We start from the raw sequence: 18,629 nt of genomic DNA, 5'->3' as shown, positions 1-18,629 counted from the left end.
TTGATTTCGCAAACCTACAAATGTTTTTCTTGAAAATTTCTAAGGTAACTAGAAATACATTAATGTTCACCTTTTAGGACACCTCATTGCAATGAAAAATTGTTCCTGCAATATATTTATACGGTTGATTCAACAAGCCAAACAAAAATGACCCCTTCAAAAAATGATTCCTTAGTCTTGAGTACAATTATCCCATTCTTGGAATAAAAATAGATGATGTACAGTATAATCCGGTTATAACGTACCTTAAGGTATTGAGTACGTTATATCCGAAGTACGTTGTAACGAGGGTAAGTAAAAATTGACTAAAACCAAGCACATCTTTTGCCGGGACCAAGCACACCAGTACTTTATATCCGAAAGTACGTAATAACCAAGTATGTTATAACGGGATTCTACTCCAATTTCTTATTTTTTGTTAGAACTATAAGCTGCTATAAATAAGCTTTATTCAAAATCTCATTCGTTGACACCTTGCACATTGATGCTTTCATCTTTTCAGTGATACATAAACTTCAAAGCAATAATTTATGGAGCCTAGGCCTTTAAGTATTGGGAAAATGCCTCGAAATGTTTACAAAATTTGTGTATGTGGTAGTATTAATAATTTATAACCAAGCTAAGATAAACATGCTGGCTTGTTTCCAAACGGAAACGAGAATGCTGATATTTTGAACGAATATTAAGGGAAAATTTAGATTTCTAGGTATCATAAACAACCATGTGCCTTTCAGTTAGTGAGAAAGTGAGAGTTTGAAAAAACTGGGGAATAATCAGTTGTAAAATGTCAAGTTCTGAGAGAGAAAAGATTTGGGAGGTAATAATTTATTAATGGCACGTGAAAACGAGGTTATAGTCCTTTCAAAAAGCCACGATTCGCGGAGGGACGGCAGAAACAAGTTAGAAAGCGAGAAAAGAGGTCGGTGAAAATAAATCAATACAAAATGGATGTCAATCTTCGCGAAGGTGATATTGAATGTGATGAAAACAACAAATTCTTCGGGAAGCACAGAACCCCAACACCACAGTCAAAGAAAGAAAAATGCATCACCGGCCTAAGGAAGAATCTACTGGTTATCTTAATAATAATTGGCGCTTCGTTGGGATTTGTTGTCGGTATTGGTGCTAACAAGCCAATACAATCAATGAAAGAGCCAGACAGAACGACAACATTGACTGTTCTTGGTTTTCCAGGAGTTCTTCTTATCAGAATGCTCAAACTCCTTATTCTGCCGCTCATTGTTTCGAGCCTTATCGTGGGTTTAGCTGGACTAGACTCGCGTGTATCGGGCAAATTGGGCCTGAGAGCATGCTGTTATTACTTCTCGACAACCGTAATTGCTGTTATTATTGGTTTATGTCTTGTTTCTGCCATCAAACCAGGGGAAGGAGCTGACAAGCCGAAAAACTCGAAACCAAACGACCCTGTCAAGCCACTGGACAGTTTCCTTGATATCATAAGGTAAAACTATTTTTCCTCTTTCATTACGAAACTTGCTGCTACACTGTTTTTACACTGTTTCTGTCACGGTCAAAGTAATTAATTTGGAAGTGATGTTTTAATGTGGAAAGTAATTTGACTCAACTTATTCACCCAAAATTAATTGCAGCTATACCGTGGTGATATTTCACGCATGGCTTAAACTTCGATTCAAAATCTGTGCTCATTGAGAAAGAGTTTATGAATGAGGGGTGGCCGATTCATTCACTTTCTTTTCCCGTAGTTTGTCTGTTAATCATTAACGATGTTTTAGTTTAATTCGTAATTTAGGCAGATAAAGCTCTCAAAAATGTTGTGTTTACAGTTGTGGCTCGACAAGGCAGATATGCCCGCGAGCTACACGCTAATTTTTAGACCATTTCTTGCCTGTGGTGTTATTATGCTTGGCCTACAGGAAGCATATATTGAATTTCCAAGCTACACTCCTCAATTCGGTATTCTTCCGCATCCTGAAGTGTCTGTGTTGCTTTGAAATTTGTAAAACATGATTCATTTGTAACCAGAGTGCTGATATCTTTTCTCCTTGACGACACACCCCCGGTACGCCTCTCCGATTTCAAAGCGTTCCTTATTCGTGCTGCGTTTTTTATTTGTTCAGCTTTCCGCGAGAGTGGAAACAGAATATACCCAAACTGGATCATCAGGGCCCTTCTCAAAGAGTTTCTTCATTCTTGCAGTGATTTCTAACAGTTGAAACAGTTGAACAACCCTGCCTTGTTTATCGTGCAAACAAGATGTCTAAAATTTGATCAGACACAAGAACAAATCGCCATTTGCGAAATTACAATCCCTAAAATTCTTAACAGCCTGCTTAAGATTTCATTTGCCTTGCAGTCTAAGCAGAATTTTAATTCCGACTCTTTGCATATCATATTTCTAGGCACCTGAGGGAGACTGTAATTTCCTTGCAAGTAACAATGGTGTAATGCTTTCAAGCCAATGATTTTTAATACATTTTTAAACTTGATCTCCCTCGATAATGCTGATATAAATCACCAAAAACCCTAAATTTGCATCGTTGTTCATTATTTTTTCTCTCCATTGATCAGGAATATGTTTCCAGATAATATTGTTGGAGCATGTATTATGCAGGTGAGATTCAATATTTTTTTTGTTTTCTTCATAATACAATGTCTGAATCATGGTATCCAATGATAACACAAGTCAACAAAGACAACCTGACCATAGCTTCAAGTGGTTGTGTCAGCTTTTAATTAACAATTTATCCATATTTATTGTTTTGCAAAAACATAAATTTTCTTCAACAGCTTGTTTCTACACTAAAGGGCAAGATAGTACTGCCAAGGTTGGAGGTGTTAACAAATTCAGGTTTTATTAGTTAGAGATCAAGATTGTTTTTAAATGTGGGATATTGAATGAGTGTATGAGCAATGTCAAGGAAGACAACTTATTTTTTATATTTTGATGCAAAGGATGTCAGACATAGCAGGAAGGGGAAATGTTATGAATTAATCAATCTTTTCTAGGTTCCTTCGTTTCTTTTAGCTTAAAAGGGGTTGCTAAACAGTTATTTATAGAGCAAGAGTTTAAATAGTATGTTTCAACTATCTTGCAAAACTTCTGCAAGACCATAAGGCAATCCTTCTCAGTATCCTGCCTAAAACATTTGATTGCAGTCCTCTGGTTTTTTGTTGTGCTTCAAGTGCAGTAGCAGCAAGCACACTATGCATAATTTCATCTCAAAAGCAATAAATTCTTTAATTTAATTTGCTCATTGCTTAGAAGCCTGACCATAGACAGCAACATCTGTTTTCCTCTGAAGCATATTTTGTAACCAAGGATTATATTTTTTATCCTTCTGATGGATGCTGGCACAATTTCCCTGCAAAGTTGTTAATAATTTATCAGTTTTATTAGCTCATGGTTGTCCAATGCATCTACAGCTTTTCAAGCTCATACTTAGCCATTATATACCACAAGTATTAAAAATCTAATGCTTCTAATGTTGAATACCACATCTCTTTCTCCAACATTTTCATATATGCGTCTAAGAGACATGCTTTTCGGCATAGATAACTCTCCCTCAGAAAAATAAGCACAACACTTCTCAATGATTAACGAAAGTGACCCACCAGTTTACTTTCACTAACTGGCCAGATGTAACTGCTTACTAACATGTCTGCCTGTCACAAAATATATTTTACATGTTACAAACTGGTACAAACTTAATTTTATTCTACCTAATATTCAACTAGTTGACCTAGTATATTTTCAAATGGATTTGTTCCCTGTTTTCAAAGGAAATGCGAAGTTTTGTTTACTTCTTAAAACCATGTCAGAAGTTTTTGTGGAACAATAGGCTGCTTCACTACAAATCCCTTCCTGATCCATACACTAAGTTGAAGATTACGGTGGTTAGAAAGGTTAAACTTCTGTTTCTCAGATGCTCTGACATGTATGATTGATAATTTTTGTTTTATGTTCTGAAAACATTGGATGTACTGTTTGTAGATCTATAGCAACACAAGAAAACAATTTGAATTAATCTGTTCTTAGACTTTGTTAAATTGTGTATGACTCATGTGGATAGTATAACTTTCTACTACAAAAAAACTAAAGCAAATAGAATCTTCAATAGTTTCTTTTTTGCAATGATAGAAATTTAGTCTTGCATATGTTGTCAATCAGAGAGAATATTTATGTGTACAGTCATTTTATATTGAATTTTATCCCCACCTGAGTTTAATATATCCCCATCAAATTGACAGAATACGATATGGGACGAAGTTCATATACTGGTTTTTTGCAAGCTACTTTAAATGTAATGAAACTGCTTTTATTAACAAAGATGCTTTATGAAAAACATAATTGATGAGTAATTGACGAAGATCTTTAGGTGGCTTTCAACGCTTCAGTGTTTGTAACTCCATACCTATTTGACATTAAGACTTTAGACTGAAGGATGGTGCTGCAATGTTTTTAAGTTTTTCATGAAACTTGCAAATTGTCAAGATTAAATTGAACTTGAACGGTTCCCAAGGACTTGTGGCAGGTGTCGTTTGTCCGAAAACAGCTAATGGACACACATTTAAGAATTGTTGCTGCTATGAGGTTCAAATGAAATGAAGAGGGCCTTGATAATTTTGTCATGTTATGACATAAACTTCGTTAAACCAGATCGTTTGGGAAAGTATTTACTGTTTTTAAAGAACCAAAGACCTTGTGACCAGCGGGTACGGACATGTCAGTAAGGAATTCTGTTTTTCCGGTTAGCAAAAAGTAAACTAATACCTTGTTCTCGTTAATTATTGAGCAGTTTTCTGTTTATTATTCTGAAGGTGGATAATCTACTTTGTTGGTTTCATTCAAAGCTTGTTGTGACGCATATTGATGTTGCTAGAACTTGCTGAATAGCATTCGTATAGGTCGAAGCATGCTAAGCAACACGAGTTGAATCAATGGCCTTGGCTTCTATTCACAATCATCAATATGGTGTATGCATCAGACAACCTGCCATAGTCACTCGCTTTCGAAGGATACTACAAATTTTACTACGTTTGTGAATGAGTGGGGTATTCATTTATCCATTTTCATTCAGATTAGCAGTCGCTTGCCCTTTTAGTATTGTAGTGAATGGAAGCCGTGAATTAAACGTGCGATATTAAAGCTCCAACACTGCCAAATGCATTAATTCGATAGCATTTTAGCTACCTGCAGATTTATCTTATCAGAGCTTATCAAAAATGGCAGCCTTGATCCCTGCTGGGTGATTATCAACGATAGTTGTTGCTACCATGCAAATAATCATATCCAAAATCATGTAATTTTATGTCAGAAAAAGACAATTAAGTAATTTTTACCTACGAAAAGAACGTCATTCAATAGCGGTTTTAGGGACTGCGGAGCCCCTTGTTCTTTACAATTTCCATCTTTTTTCTTAGGTGTGGGCCTCTTTTGGCTATCATAAACGCGGGGCCTCGGGCCATGGCCCCCTTAGACCCCCTTAGACCCCCTTAAACCCCCTTAAACCGCCACTGACGTCATTTGTTATGAGTTGTAAGATATATGAGCTGTCATTTGCTAACAGTAACCGGATTATAAGGATGGCAAAATAGGCATAATAAAAAATATGGATTCTAGATTCCTTTCCAAATCAAATGTTTAATCTTCTGAAGTCTACAAAACCAGCATAAACTAGAGCCTTTTAACATACTTACTAGGGGGAGGGGTATCCTTCCAGCCAGGATGCCCTTCCCTTTATTAAAACATTATTATATAAGCGTTTAGCACCACTTAGAAAACAGGAAAATGCTGAAGTACTTCCGTGGAGTGTAAGTTTCCTCTTTCACTTGCTATCTTCAATAGATAGATTCCCAACTTTTCATTAGAACAAATCTTGCACATTGTTTTCCACGAAACTGTGCTCTATGGGTGACTGGGGGGAATGACGTCAAACTTTGTGTTTGAATTGTCTCAAGAATCTTAATTTTAATTTCGAGCGGAAGAAAGTATTACCGATCGTTTCCTGCTGGAAAACGGTCAATATAGAGAAATGTTTGAAACCAAAGCCCCGCGGAACAAATTCGATCCTTTATACAATTGTATGAGACCTGAAAACAATTATAGTTGAGTATTATCGACAGCCCATTTGTAGTAATTGCTCACTGCATCTTTTTACGGAAAGACATTATCTTTAATTTACGTTTTACGGCAGTTTCATTTATGATTCTTTTGAGAGAACAGTAATCTGCATATCCTAATTCAAAATCAACCTATAACAAACTTTTGAGGTAGATTGTTTATAATAACTTCATGTTAGTGTCCTTTTCTTCAGATGATTGTCTGTCTGATGCTTATGTGAAAAACGTAGTTCATTTTCCTAGAGAAATAGGGCGTAAATTATTTCCAAAGCAAGGTTGATACGAGCTCTACCTAAACCTGATGATTTCGACCTGTTTTAGACCTTTACAACCCTACCTCCTGCTTGGACCCAATTTCCAGACAACCAGGACCTTCCTTCCATTCTTTTTCATTTCTTCTTCATTTCTCTACTCTTAAACCCCACATCTTTTCACATATCTGTATCACCCCCCCCCCCTCCCTCCCTGCAAATTTCGCTGTAGTTCACGCTTTTACTCCGGAAATTTCGTACTAGCCCCTGTTTCACATTCTTTTATCTTGTATTAATTTTTGCTCGTGTCGTGAGTAACCAAGGATCTCCGTTTTTTGTAGGGAAAAACTAAAATCAAATTGGAAAAGGAGCTTATTCGTGAGTACAACCAAACGATCACTGGAAACGAAACTGCCGAATTTCTTGCAAGTGTTGAAATCAAGCGTGCCGAGAATGCGACAACAGGAGAAGTCTGGAACTACACAACTGTGCGAGAGTATCGAAGTTACAAGGCAGTTGGGGGACAAGAAACGAGTTTCAAACCCAATTTCTTGGGACTTATCGTCTTCTCAATATCCATAGGAATTGTTCTAGGCACGATGGGCGAAAAGGCCAAACCATTCGTCGATTTTGTCGCAATATTAAACGAAGTTGTAATGAAACTTGTTCTCCTTGTAATGTGGTAAGTCATTGATCCTATTTAGTGATATTTCTGGATTAACATCGAAGGAATAATTATTTACAATAAGAACACCACTGACACCTATCGTCTATCGAACAATATCGCCCCGTATCAGGGTTCATCAGTATAATTTAGGCCCTAATTTTAAAGCCTCGAATAGTCTGTATGATTGGTTAGTTTTTTCAATTCATATTAATATAGAACGTAAACCGTTTCTTATTATGTAATCATCCGCTTGTAAATTTTCCAAAAAGCTGAAACTTTGCTCTATAACCTTACCAAACGAGCCTTATCGATGTTTCAGCATACTTATATGCATGACTTTTTAGTGAGTGTTCCCAGGGTATCAGAGAGTACAGTCCCGGAAAGAAAGTTCAACAACCTTTGTCCATCTTATTAGTACGAGTATTTCACGATCGAATATGTTTTATCTCGTGTACAGACCCTCTTGCGTCAATGCCATCACAGGGACCCCGGACAACATTTTTGGGTGAGGGGCTCTAGAGAACAAAGCAGACTTTTATGGTAGTTTTTCTATCATAATTTTTGATGCCACAACATTAATATCATATTTCGAGCATTTTGCAGTCTACATTTCTTATTTGAAACCACCGTTGTTATTGTTTTTAAACCATGACAGGTTCCACTTATTGAGATGTGTGATCCTTTGCTCTATGTACCCTGTGTTGCCTTGATAGGAGTGCGGCTACTCGAGGCTTTCTTATCACTTCTATGAGCTTTTTAGTGAACCATTTCTAAACCTATCATGCCTAGAGGCATTCAATTCGTTGGAAATCTCGTACCCATTATGCAAGATATTTTTCTTAAAAAATCCCTTAAGCCCCTTTGTTGTCATTCAAGATAACCTTACGGGCATTCCTTGTGAGCATTCCAGAAAATTGACCCATCCTTGCGGTGCTCTTGTCACCTTTCAAGACTGATGTCGTACGCCATTAACAGTTACTATGGACATTTAATGGATATTCTATCAAGTATTCCAATTATTTGTTTCAAGAGATTCAGCAAACGACCAGTATTGTTAAAATCTACACCAAATATGTCTTTTCTAAATGGCTTTGCTTATTTTGGATTTTTATTTGAGGAGACTCAGACGGAAAGCTTCAGTGTGTTTGCTTTTTTTGAAGCTATTTTTAAATCTTTTACCTTCAAAAATTCGTACCAAGATAAAACTGAAACCCTATTTTGAAGCTACTGATTTTTAAAATAATTTTTAAGAGGGTGCTAAAATTTTATTATGTAAGCTCCAACATTTGCAAGACTTTCAAAGAAATTTTCTAAATTTTTTCTTAAGGTATTCACCGATTGGTATTTGGAGTTTGGTATCAGCAAAATTTGCAGAAATGGCGAACATTGAAGGGACGTTTAGGAGCCTTGGTCTTTTCATCGTCACAGTTGTCTCAGCAATTGGCATCCACTCGTTGCTTGTCTTGCCGCTGATATACTTCATTGTTGTAAGGAAAAATCCATATAAATTCATGAAAGGATTATTGGAAGCTATGATCACAGCTTTTGGAACAGATTCAAGGTAAAATACAGTAAAACTGGTACCTTAGCATCTAATGTTGATCGAAGTATCTATATCAATTTACTAATATATGATTTATTTAAACTTTATTAAATATAGATGGACGGCTGGTATTACCAAAGACTTGCAAATGAATGATATGACTGACATCGATAAAAATGAATCAACTGTAATGTTTCTCTTAATTGATAATTACTAAACATATTCTGTTATGTAATTTTGATTTAATAATTTCTTCTATATAATTAATTTCCTATTGTATGAATATATATATTTAGCGAAGTTATTTTGCCTGGATCATTGTTGACCAAATTTCTTTTTGAGCTTGTTTTTGAGCTACCTCAATTTATTGGGTTGAAATGGAGGTCCTTTCGAGTTTTAGCTGATTAATCGATATCTCAATAACGATGATATGAAGTGAATTTCTTTAGAAGATTTTCACAAGAAAAGGGCTTTAGGAGAGATTTCTTAGAAGGAACTCCTACAACATTTACATTTTTTTGCAATTTTCGAATTGAACAGTGTAATAAAGCTCATATCTATTATGCTCAACTTTTCAGTGCTGCTACACTTCCTGTTACGTTCAGATGCTTGGAAGAAAATAATCATATTGATAAACGTATTACAAGATTCGTCCTTCCTGTTGGTGCCACCATCAACATGGATGGAACAGCACTATACGAAGCCATCGCCGCAATGTTCATTGCCCAGGCTGTTGGCGTATCACTCTCAACAGGAGATATCATCGCAATCAGGTGAGTGAATCACTCAGTTTGATGCTGAATCAACCAATCACATTCTTAGGAGATCTCGTCTGACTTAATGTTTCCATCCGCCTCCACAGAGGCTATTGTGGAGGGAGATGGGGAGACTATTTCTCACTCCCCAATTGCCTCTGCGGAGGAGGGTATAAAGTTTGCTTCATTTGCAGATCAGCTGTCAGAAAAATTTTATTGTCGTTTGTTTTTAGTAACCATTGGAATTTTTGTTATTAATACGATGAAAATGCGTCATTTTAGCGACTTAGATAATCAATGCTCAAAATGAAAAATTCGCTTTACTTTGGAATAGCTTTGTACTCGCATTGTTATACCAAGACATGGATTTTCGCCATCGTTTATTAAGTAGCCATAGTTTTATCAAAGAAGTTTCACAATAAGCGACAAAATACGGTCGAAACAAGTTTGGAAAAATTGAATCTATATTTCTTCGCAGGTTCTAAGATAATATGTCTGGAAACTTTCGATGGCCTCTTATACTTGAGCTTTTCGCATCAGAAAATGCTTAGACATATGGGAAAATTATTAGAAAGTTTTTCGAAGATTCCAATAACGCTACGAAACGATCACCTGTCTTTTATTCTGAAAGAAATGCTGAAAATTCCAGACCCCGTGAACTTGGGACGCATACAAAATGTCCCCAAATTTCAGGCACATTCTGATGTTCTATGTTTATAGATCATTGGGGTTGTTGGAATGGTGGGACATATTGAGGTGGTGGAGATAGGGTCTGGAATTTCTATAATAACATTCTGAATAAAGGTACTTGGCGATATTTTGTTCTCTCGTGTTATGAAGCGATTTCAACTTTTGAATTTTTAAACCCCTTTCGTTCAAAGTATGATACAAGACTAGAACATGAAAGACAAGATGACGATGGTTTCAAGTCTTTGCTCCCATGCACTAAGCCATAAATTATCTCAATATACTCTGTTACTGTATCAGCTGGATCAAATTCACCCGAGTCAAGGCACAGATGAGATCAAGGTTCTATGGTTAAAGCATGGTTAGAGATATAGGCTGTTGTGTAAATAACTCCGTGTCTAGCCAGATATTAATTTTTAAGGCTATCGTTTTGTAATTGTAGCACACTAAACATCATTGCCGCTGAATCAGTCGTGAAACGTGGCATTGTATCATCATTCATAAGCATAGGCGTTTAGTAGTTTACTTTAATATTTAATATATAATAGCTTTGAAAAAAGCAAACATTTAGTAAACTAAAGCCTTTCGTCTGACACTCTTCAGAGTTTAAAACGTCAGAACATAGATCGAAAACTCTACGCTAAGAAATATATATACCCAGTTGTGGATCGAAATAGGCAAATCAGAAACACGAGCACATGACTGTATAGGTTGACCAATCAGTGCCGCTTGCCTATTAGAATGTTACCAGTGGAGTCCTAAGGTGAAAACGAACTCCTTTTGTCTACACAGTATCGGCACAGTACTATGTTCTGACGTTTTAAACTCTGAAGAGTGTCAGACGAAAAGCTTTAGTTTACAAAATGTTTGCTTTTTTCAAAGCCATATATAATAGCTATTCGCATATAGAAAAAATACAAGTTCTTTTCAGCTTTAGCAACAACACAAATGTCATTGAACTAGCGTTAACCGGGTCAGCCCAAATAGTCTTCAACTTTCAAGATCCTTATTAATTTGACCTGGGTTATGCTGTGTTTATTTTTTAACCTTTGCGTTTCTTTGACATTACTTTGTAATTGTGTAATGAAAGTGACTGTGTGATAATTGGCCTCACACAAAGCTTCTCGGAACTTAATTTCTCGAAATAGTAATTTATTGCCGGTGTTTCAGGGTGTGATTTTAAATCATTTCCAAATATTTTCCATTTATTTCGCATCATCTGCAAAGATAGGACATCTTCGCCTGCTTGCTCTATTAATTCCCATCCCTGTTGTAATTACTTTCTTCTGCGTGACGTAAAAGCCAAACGAACTTCACACGGACACTGATTTGGGATTTTTCAGCTGCGCTGTGTGGCTGTATAGTGGCTGGACATTTTATTGTCTTTGCCTTGATATCAGCCAGAAGACGAAGATCACCTAGATTAGCTAACACAAGCAGCGAACATCTTGTGTTCTCTTTGCTGTAGAACTTCCCATAGCATTAAGAGCTTAAATGTAATATAAAAATAATTTCGACAAGATATTTAAATAAATGACAGACAGTGAACGCATTGCATGTTACGAAGCCACTAGGGCGTGTCTGATAGACAACAATCCAATTTTGTTCTCTAACAACCTCCAGGTACAAGACTTCTATAGCTGAATACGAGACCAATAATCTTTTTGGTTGGGAATGGTCGATGATCACTTCCTAACAGTCTTAGTACAATGCCAGAGGGTACTTCTTTGACCATAACAAAACAGGCCACAAACGTTTCTTCCACATAAAAATTTCCGACAAGTCAATGATCTAGCCACCTTGGTCGACCATGACTAGTCAAATCAGGAGACTTTAAACCTGAAACTTTAGCTTTATTTTGATTATCGCCTGTTTTAGCATTTAGTGTGAAAATCATTTGATAAAATACCAATTGTTAAAGATTTTGTTTGATTTTTCTCTCAACAGCATAACCTCAACTCTAGCCTCGGTTGGTGCAGCAGCTGTGCCGCACGCTGGCCTCGTTACAATGTTGATCGTCTTAGACACTGTCGGCTTGCCAACGGACTACATCGGCGTCATATATTCCGTTGATTGGTTCCTGTAAGCATCTCTAAAGCATTATTTTGCCCATAGTGTTGTATTAATGTCTGGTCTCTTCACTAGCACCACAATAGTTCTGTATTTGAAAAGCAACATTCCATCAGTTTGGTTGTGCTGGAAACCAGCCACTGGCACAATTGACAAAAAGCAGAACGTGCATCACTTAATCATATTGATGTGGAGAAAACATTGGCTAACTTTCAAGAAAAACAGCATATAGACATAATTAATATGACATATTTAACACACAGGTCGCCTATATAATATGACACATATAACACACAGGTCGCACGTTGGTGGTCTTTATATATTTATAAATGTATGTTGGTCATATAACAGAAATTTTTGGCTATATTGACTTTCATCAGCGTTCGAATTACCAAAATTTCGCTTTGAATGTATTTCATCAAGATTTAAGGTTACCGCTGAGACATAATTACCAAAACCTGAAATATCTGTATATCAAATCCTTTAGGCTTGTATTAAATCTATCATTCCAATAAATACTAAATAAGTATTTATTTCAACAAAACCTCATTCACTGCACACCATTTTAACATCGCTAATATGTGAATGCATAGTAACAGCGAAATTATGAAGGCAAAACTTTAAATTCTTTGTTGTGGCAAAAACAAATGTTTTTCCTTTTTCTTAAAATTTCCTGATTTATTAAGCAAAATTTTCTTAACTTTGAAATATAGTTCTACATAGTCCTGTTCTAAAATCCAACATTGAAGCAGAGCAATTTTTTATTCCAATGTTGTTCTTTTAGGGACCGATGTCGAACAATGGCAAATGTTATGGGAGATTCAATCGGAGCCGGAATTGTCCAACATCTGTCAAGACACGAGCTCGAGAAATACGATGACCCTGAATCGCCAGGAGCTACTATCCAACTTCATCCGGTTCCTGAAATTGAATCCCGACAGCTGTAAAATAAACCACCTTGATACTATGGAGATAACATATATAATTTTCGATCTGGCGAAGATTTTCGAGTGGCCGTCTTTTTTCAGAAATGGATATATTCAAGGTACACAATTGCTGTTTTCCTGTTCGTACTTCCTTAACGGAAGAACTTCTGTAGATTTCTTGGAAATTTATGAGTTTCCCAGGAAATTGAGGTTTTTCAAGCTACACGGATTTCGTCGATATTTTTTTTTATCAGTCACATTATGCGTTCGTAACGTAGCAATCATTTCGATGTCATGTTCTTCGAGCTGAGTTCTAGAAACCATATTTTGTTAGCGAAAATATAAGGTTGTTAATGGAGCGCATTATTTCGTAGTAATTCCGGCATTTACTTGTAGTTATCTACTTTACAATTCCACGATAAAAGCACCAGGGTTTTAATTGAGGCCCGATATAGTGTACATAAAGATACAGTTTCTCCTTGCATTTTCAGTAAATTATCTAAAGTTTTCCCGTAAAACCCGGACCTATAATCCTTGTCAAAAATTTTGGAACACCTACAAAGATTTTAAAAATTTGTTCAAAAACCCAATCCCACTCTCTCTCTCTCTCTCTCTCTCTCTCTCTCTCTCTCTCTCTCTCTCTCTCTCTCTCTCTCTCTTTCTCTCTCTCTCCCTCTCTCTCTCTCTCTCACGCCTAAATTTGAGAAATCAACAGTGTACAGATTGGGGAGGCTGACAAAGATCATCGAACTCTGATGCTGTTATGTATCAGCGATTTTTGGCAATGATTGTACCAAGTCACTTAACACGCATGACATACATGCCCTGAGCTTTTATTACTGTTTCTATGGAGACGTGATCCTGTGTGTTTCATACTTTACACATCGAAACAATCAATGCAATTTCTGCGTTGCCTTCCACATTTAGAATAATACAGAATGGTTATCGAAACCCTTTTTTCTTTCATTTTTTTCTTGATAGTCAATAGATATGATGTCTCCATATTTTAATAAGTTGAGACGCGTCACCGAACATTTCATCTTAAAATGATTTTTGCATTCTCAAGAACCGTGGCTCGGCTACTGTTTTTGAAAATTCATTTAACTCAAGCCGTTCACTTCGGTTGAAAATATTTTGTGTGACGTCATGAGGATCTGCAATAGGCTTGCGTGAACCCTTGGCGGCTGCTCATTTTTTCCCTTCAATATACCAAAATCATAGGATTAATAGAGAAGATGACCAAAACCCTGTAAATAGCTTTCATTTTATTTATTAATTCGCTGAAGCAATTGGTTGAAAATATTCTGCCTGCTAATTTGCTAGGTTTTAAAAAAAATTTAATACACCATGTTAGACTGTACTTGCTTAGTTTTTCAATTTTGTTCTCTTTTCGGAAGATATGTTTATCTTTTCTTTTGCACATTAAGACTTAACTTTGTTGCTAGATTTCTTAAGCATGCATAGAGTGGTAGTAGTTTCCAGTTATTATCGATCGGTTTGAACGTTGCATTTGTAAATATGGCCTAAAGAATGGCGATTTTCATTGTAGAAGATGATTCGATTTGCCCGAAGTCGGATCTCAATCGATTCTATAATATATATTTTCGTTTCAACTTCACTTGATCGCAATGCCTGCCATAAGTAACTGGAACAGCCAAACTCGCCTGTAGTTTCTTTGTTTTTTATTTCTTTCAACGAATACATCGCTTCTTCTCCCGTTTTCGCTCAAGGCAATGTTGATAGCTATGGTCACGTTTGACAAATTTTACAAGAAAAGCTTTTTTCCTGTCCATTTGTAGCAACCAATTTTGTTTGAAGGGGGAAGAGGCTTGTCTGTTTCGATCTTGTAAATCGGTTTTCCAAGACCTTGATGATTTTACAGGCGATAATTTTGCTGCTCCTAAAACCCACAAAAACCCATTTGTCTGATGGTATGCGGTATATCAAATTAGTCGTGCATTTTCTACAATGAAATTTGATAACAGTTTTGCACCCTTTAGTAGAAAAGCCCGGCATTAACAAAGTTTTAAAGTTGTGAGTAGCAACTTGTATGTTTAATTAGTTTTTTGTTCATTAATTTATTTGTTTTTCTTGCGCTTTATGCCAAGGCATGGTGCATTTGTAAGACCAGATTTTAGGCTACTCTTCCACTTTTGTTTTTTATATAAAGACGTCATATCATTCCTTTATTCCCACAACCAGTGTAATAAGCTACCTTCGGTGATATCAGCATTTAAGTTCAACCTGTATATAGCTTTAAACTTCCCCTCGCAACGTCTTTCACCCTTTTCACGTCAAAATGCTTCAATCTGTGCACATTTCGCTCTTTTGTTTTAGTAATATAGAAATCAGAGTATTTTCAAGATATTAACAGTGACGAACACCTGGGGGGCGAGGGGGCGGTCACCCCAAATACTTTGGAGGACAATGGTCTTTTGTTCTAAAACAATTGGGGAATGTAACGTCATCTTATCAAAACAATTGACTTATCCACCCCCGCCCCCCGCCCCCCAATATCTGACCAAGTCTCCGTCCCTGATTAATAAATAAACTAGTTGCTTTCAATTTTTCAAATAATATTTCAACATCTTCAGAGTTGCTATATGCGTTTAAAATGAAATAAACTGTTGTGTGCCGAACGAATGGTATTTATACATTAATATTTACTTAGCATCTGAAATGAATTTTAATGTAAATGTGCGTATTTCTAAGAAAAGTTCGCATACCCGTATAGTTTAGCAACCTGTAAATTAACTGTTAAACTTGTTACACTGTGCATTTCAAATTTGATATTGTTTGTTAGCATTGCCATTTGCCTAGTTAGATAACACTAATATTTCATTAAAGGTTTTGAATCGGATTCATATTTATTAGTTAGTAATAAGTTTTAGTGATGTTCTCATTAGAGTATTATGAATTAAAAGTGTCACAGCCACGATTCGGCACTGAATTGCACTAGCAATATTGCTTTGCTTAAAAGCTTCTAATAAGAATTTCGGATTACTGTGCCACATCTAATCAACGTAAAACCACTTTCCCTCCTTTCCTTAGGGCCATGTCCTAATAAATGAATGGGCCATCCTGTTTTACGAACTATTTATACTCATCATTTACTGGTCTTCTATTTAGGCCATTCCATCCCCTTTAATTGATATCACAATTGCAGCCTCGTGTTAGAAGCAAAATGGTTACTTGTTCTTCTCGTTCTCGTGGCCAAATATCGACCACTAATATGCTCAAACTGTTTTAAGGATGTACAAACGTGGACGCAAAGGACATAGAATTGTTTTCTTACAATTTTGATCAATGTTTCTCTTTTGGTAACACATCATCCCTTCTCAATTTATTAAGATCAAGAAGAATCGCCTGTTTCGTAACGATTTGAGTCAATCAACCGTCCCTGGATCAAATCAGCAAGTTAGCTCGACTTTGAAAAAGAAAGTCGACAATATAGTGAACCAGGAAACGTGCATGAAAAGCTCAGCCAGTGAATGGTTGTGCATTCACAGCTTTAAACATACTCATCCTCACCCCCATCCGCCTATCTTTGCGGCTTTGCTCAGCAATTGGATCCCCTGCAAGACCAGGGTGTAATGTTGCACTGTGCCTAGCTGTCGTTTGAACATCATTTCGTGGCTGCTTTACCTTAAAATGTTAGTTGTGTTTTGAATTATGTTGCCAAACTCTGCGAAATTGTTAGTGATAATTTCAAATGATACGATACTCAGCGAAGTCGATTTTTATCGCTAAAACTTTACAACGTTTCGTTAAATACTCATCTTCAATATTGACTTTTATTTTAGGCTAAAGAATCAAGTTTTTAACCCCCAGTAACGATCCTTTATAACAATTAGGCTGTTATGATGAGGATGAAATGGTAGTTTTCCTGTCATAGCAATAGCAACATTCAGCACAGCTGTTTGTCCCCCATTTCACCAAACACCCCCACTTTTACCCCTTTCACTAAACACCCCCACTATTTTCCCTTTCACTTAGCACCCAACTCTCATCCCATAAACTTTAAATTTGCCCTGGATTGCTATAAGCTTCTTTCTTTTCAAAATTTTCTCAACCCACCTTCTCTGCTTTAATTATCATAGGGTTATATTTCATCCCATTTCTTTGCCCCCTGCCCCTTTGTTTGCCATCCACGCCCTTCCCAACTCCCAATTGTTAAATTATGTGTATCAACGCTTAGCTTTCAGTTCTTTATTAATAAATATTTTGGTTTTTAGTTCATGTTCTTGCACAATTTTGGTTAACAGTTTCACGAAAATTGGTATCCTCACGAGTGTTAATATGTATTTGTAGCTTTTGTAAAGTTTAAGAAGTTAAATGAAATTGGAATGCATTGATTTTGTGTGTTCCATGTTCATTGTTTCTTACTAAATGCATATTTAATCGATCTACCAGGCCTACTTGTAAGATGTCAAGAAAAACAAGTATTTAGAAATATCATACGAAAAGCTGCAATTTACATTTGTGGATATATTCGAAATAATCTATAGCAAACTTTTCCTATCGTCATAAAAGAGGTGGACAACTTTTTCAGTATTGAGAAATCCGTTTCAAAATCAGGATATTTTGCAGCTATAGGCTTTGCAAAGACTTAAACTTTCATTTAGGCTTTTTGAAAAACCTTAAAGGGCAAAACTTTTGGCGGACAAAATTATCAGCAGGACAAATATTCGACAAAACAAAATATTTAATGCGACAACATATTCAGCTATTTTTATCATATTTTTGATACTTTCGCCCTTGCAATGTCTTTATCAGTCTTGGGCAACTAAGGGCAAGAGGATATTTTAAACAGCAATTAATTCTTCTAAACATATTTTTTCATATCATTATTCTTTGCTCAAGTTCCCGTTACGCATATTGTCCTCAGAGTATTTTGTCCGTTGAGATTGTGTTTGTATGTACATTTAAATCAGGTCGATTAACTATTTGTGAAAGCTAGCTATAAATTGAGAATTTATATCCCCCGCATCTTGCATTCGTGGAAAGATGGTCTTGCGGGAAATAAGAACATGTGCCATACCTATACGAACATGTACATTGAACATGTTGAATGAACTACCTCACCTCGCCCCCTCCCCCCCCCCCCCCCCTCTGTTTTCTACAACCTCTCCTCCAGCCCCTCTAGAAAGAAAGACGTACTTAACTCATCATTGTTACCTTTTTTGATTATATCATTATTATGAAGTATGCTCTTTTAGCGTTAGGATTACGATGGCCTCAATAGCAGATTTCGGTTCGTTCGCCTTCCCAACATGATCAAAACGTCTTTGAAGCTGACGCAAAAACTTTTTGCAATCTTGGCTCAATTATAGCCTGAGATTAAGCTCGGGGCTCGGAACTCGAATTCGAGCCAGATCTCAGGATAGCTTGTTTATTAAAATTGAAACTGATGTTCAAAGATGATAATATCGATTAAACTATTTATTAATCTGAGTGAGCCTGTTCATAAGGTACGGCATGTTCTAACCGTAGAATGGACAGAATTGTTGGAGGGCCCCCCTGTTCGAGAACAATTGGAACCAAAGATATTGTTCATTTGTAATAAAGGTTTTTTATTATTTTGGGGGGGGGGGCACTAGCGCCTCTAAAAACAAAAGTAGTTATTTT

The 18,629-nt window shown here is 36.4% G+C and overlaps 1 protein-coding gene across 1 annotated transcript; it reads left to right on the top strand.

Moving 5' to 3' along the window:
* Positions 1 to 868: 868 nt before the first annotated feature.
* LOC135688735 (excitatory amino acid transporter 3) lies at positions 869 to 17,356 on the top strand. Its single transcript, XM_065205698.2, has 7 exons — positions 869 to 1,462; positions 2,551 to 2,593; positions 6,695 to 7,035; positions 8,348 to 8,581; positions 9,142 to 9,336; positions 11,953 to 12,087; positions 12,860 to 17,356. Exons 1-7 carry the CDS (start codon positions 945 to 947, stop codon positions 13,020 to 13,022), a joined length of 1,629 nt encoding a protein of 542 aa, XP_065061770.2. The 5' UTR covers positions 869 to 944; the 3' UTR covers positions 13,023 to 17,356.
* The last annotated feature ends 1,273 nt before the right edge of the window (positions 17,357 to 18,629 follow it).

This window comes from Rhopilema esculentum, chromosome 9 (genome assembly GCF_057945365.1).
Source record: "Rhopilema esculentum isolate cy_ngs chromosome 9, ASM5794536v1, whole genome shotgun sequence".
Lineage (NCBI taxonomy): Eukaryota > Metazoa > Cnidaria > Scyphozoa > Rhizostomeae > Rhizostomatidae > Rhopilema > Rhopilema esculentum.
Note: the sequence above shows the minus strand (reverse complement) of the source record. Positions and strands in the feature narration are given on the sequence as shown.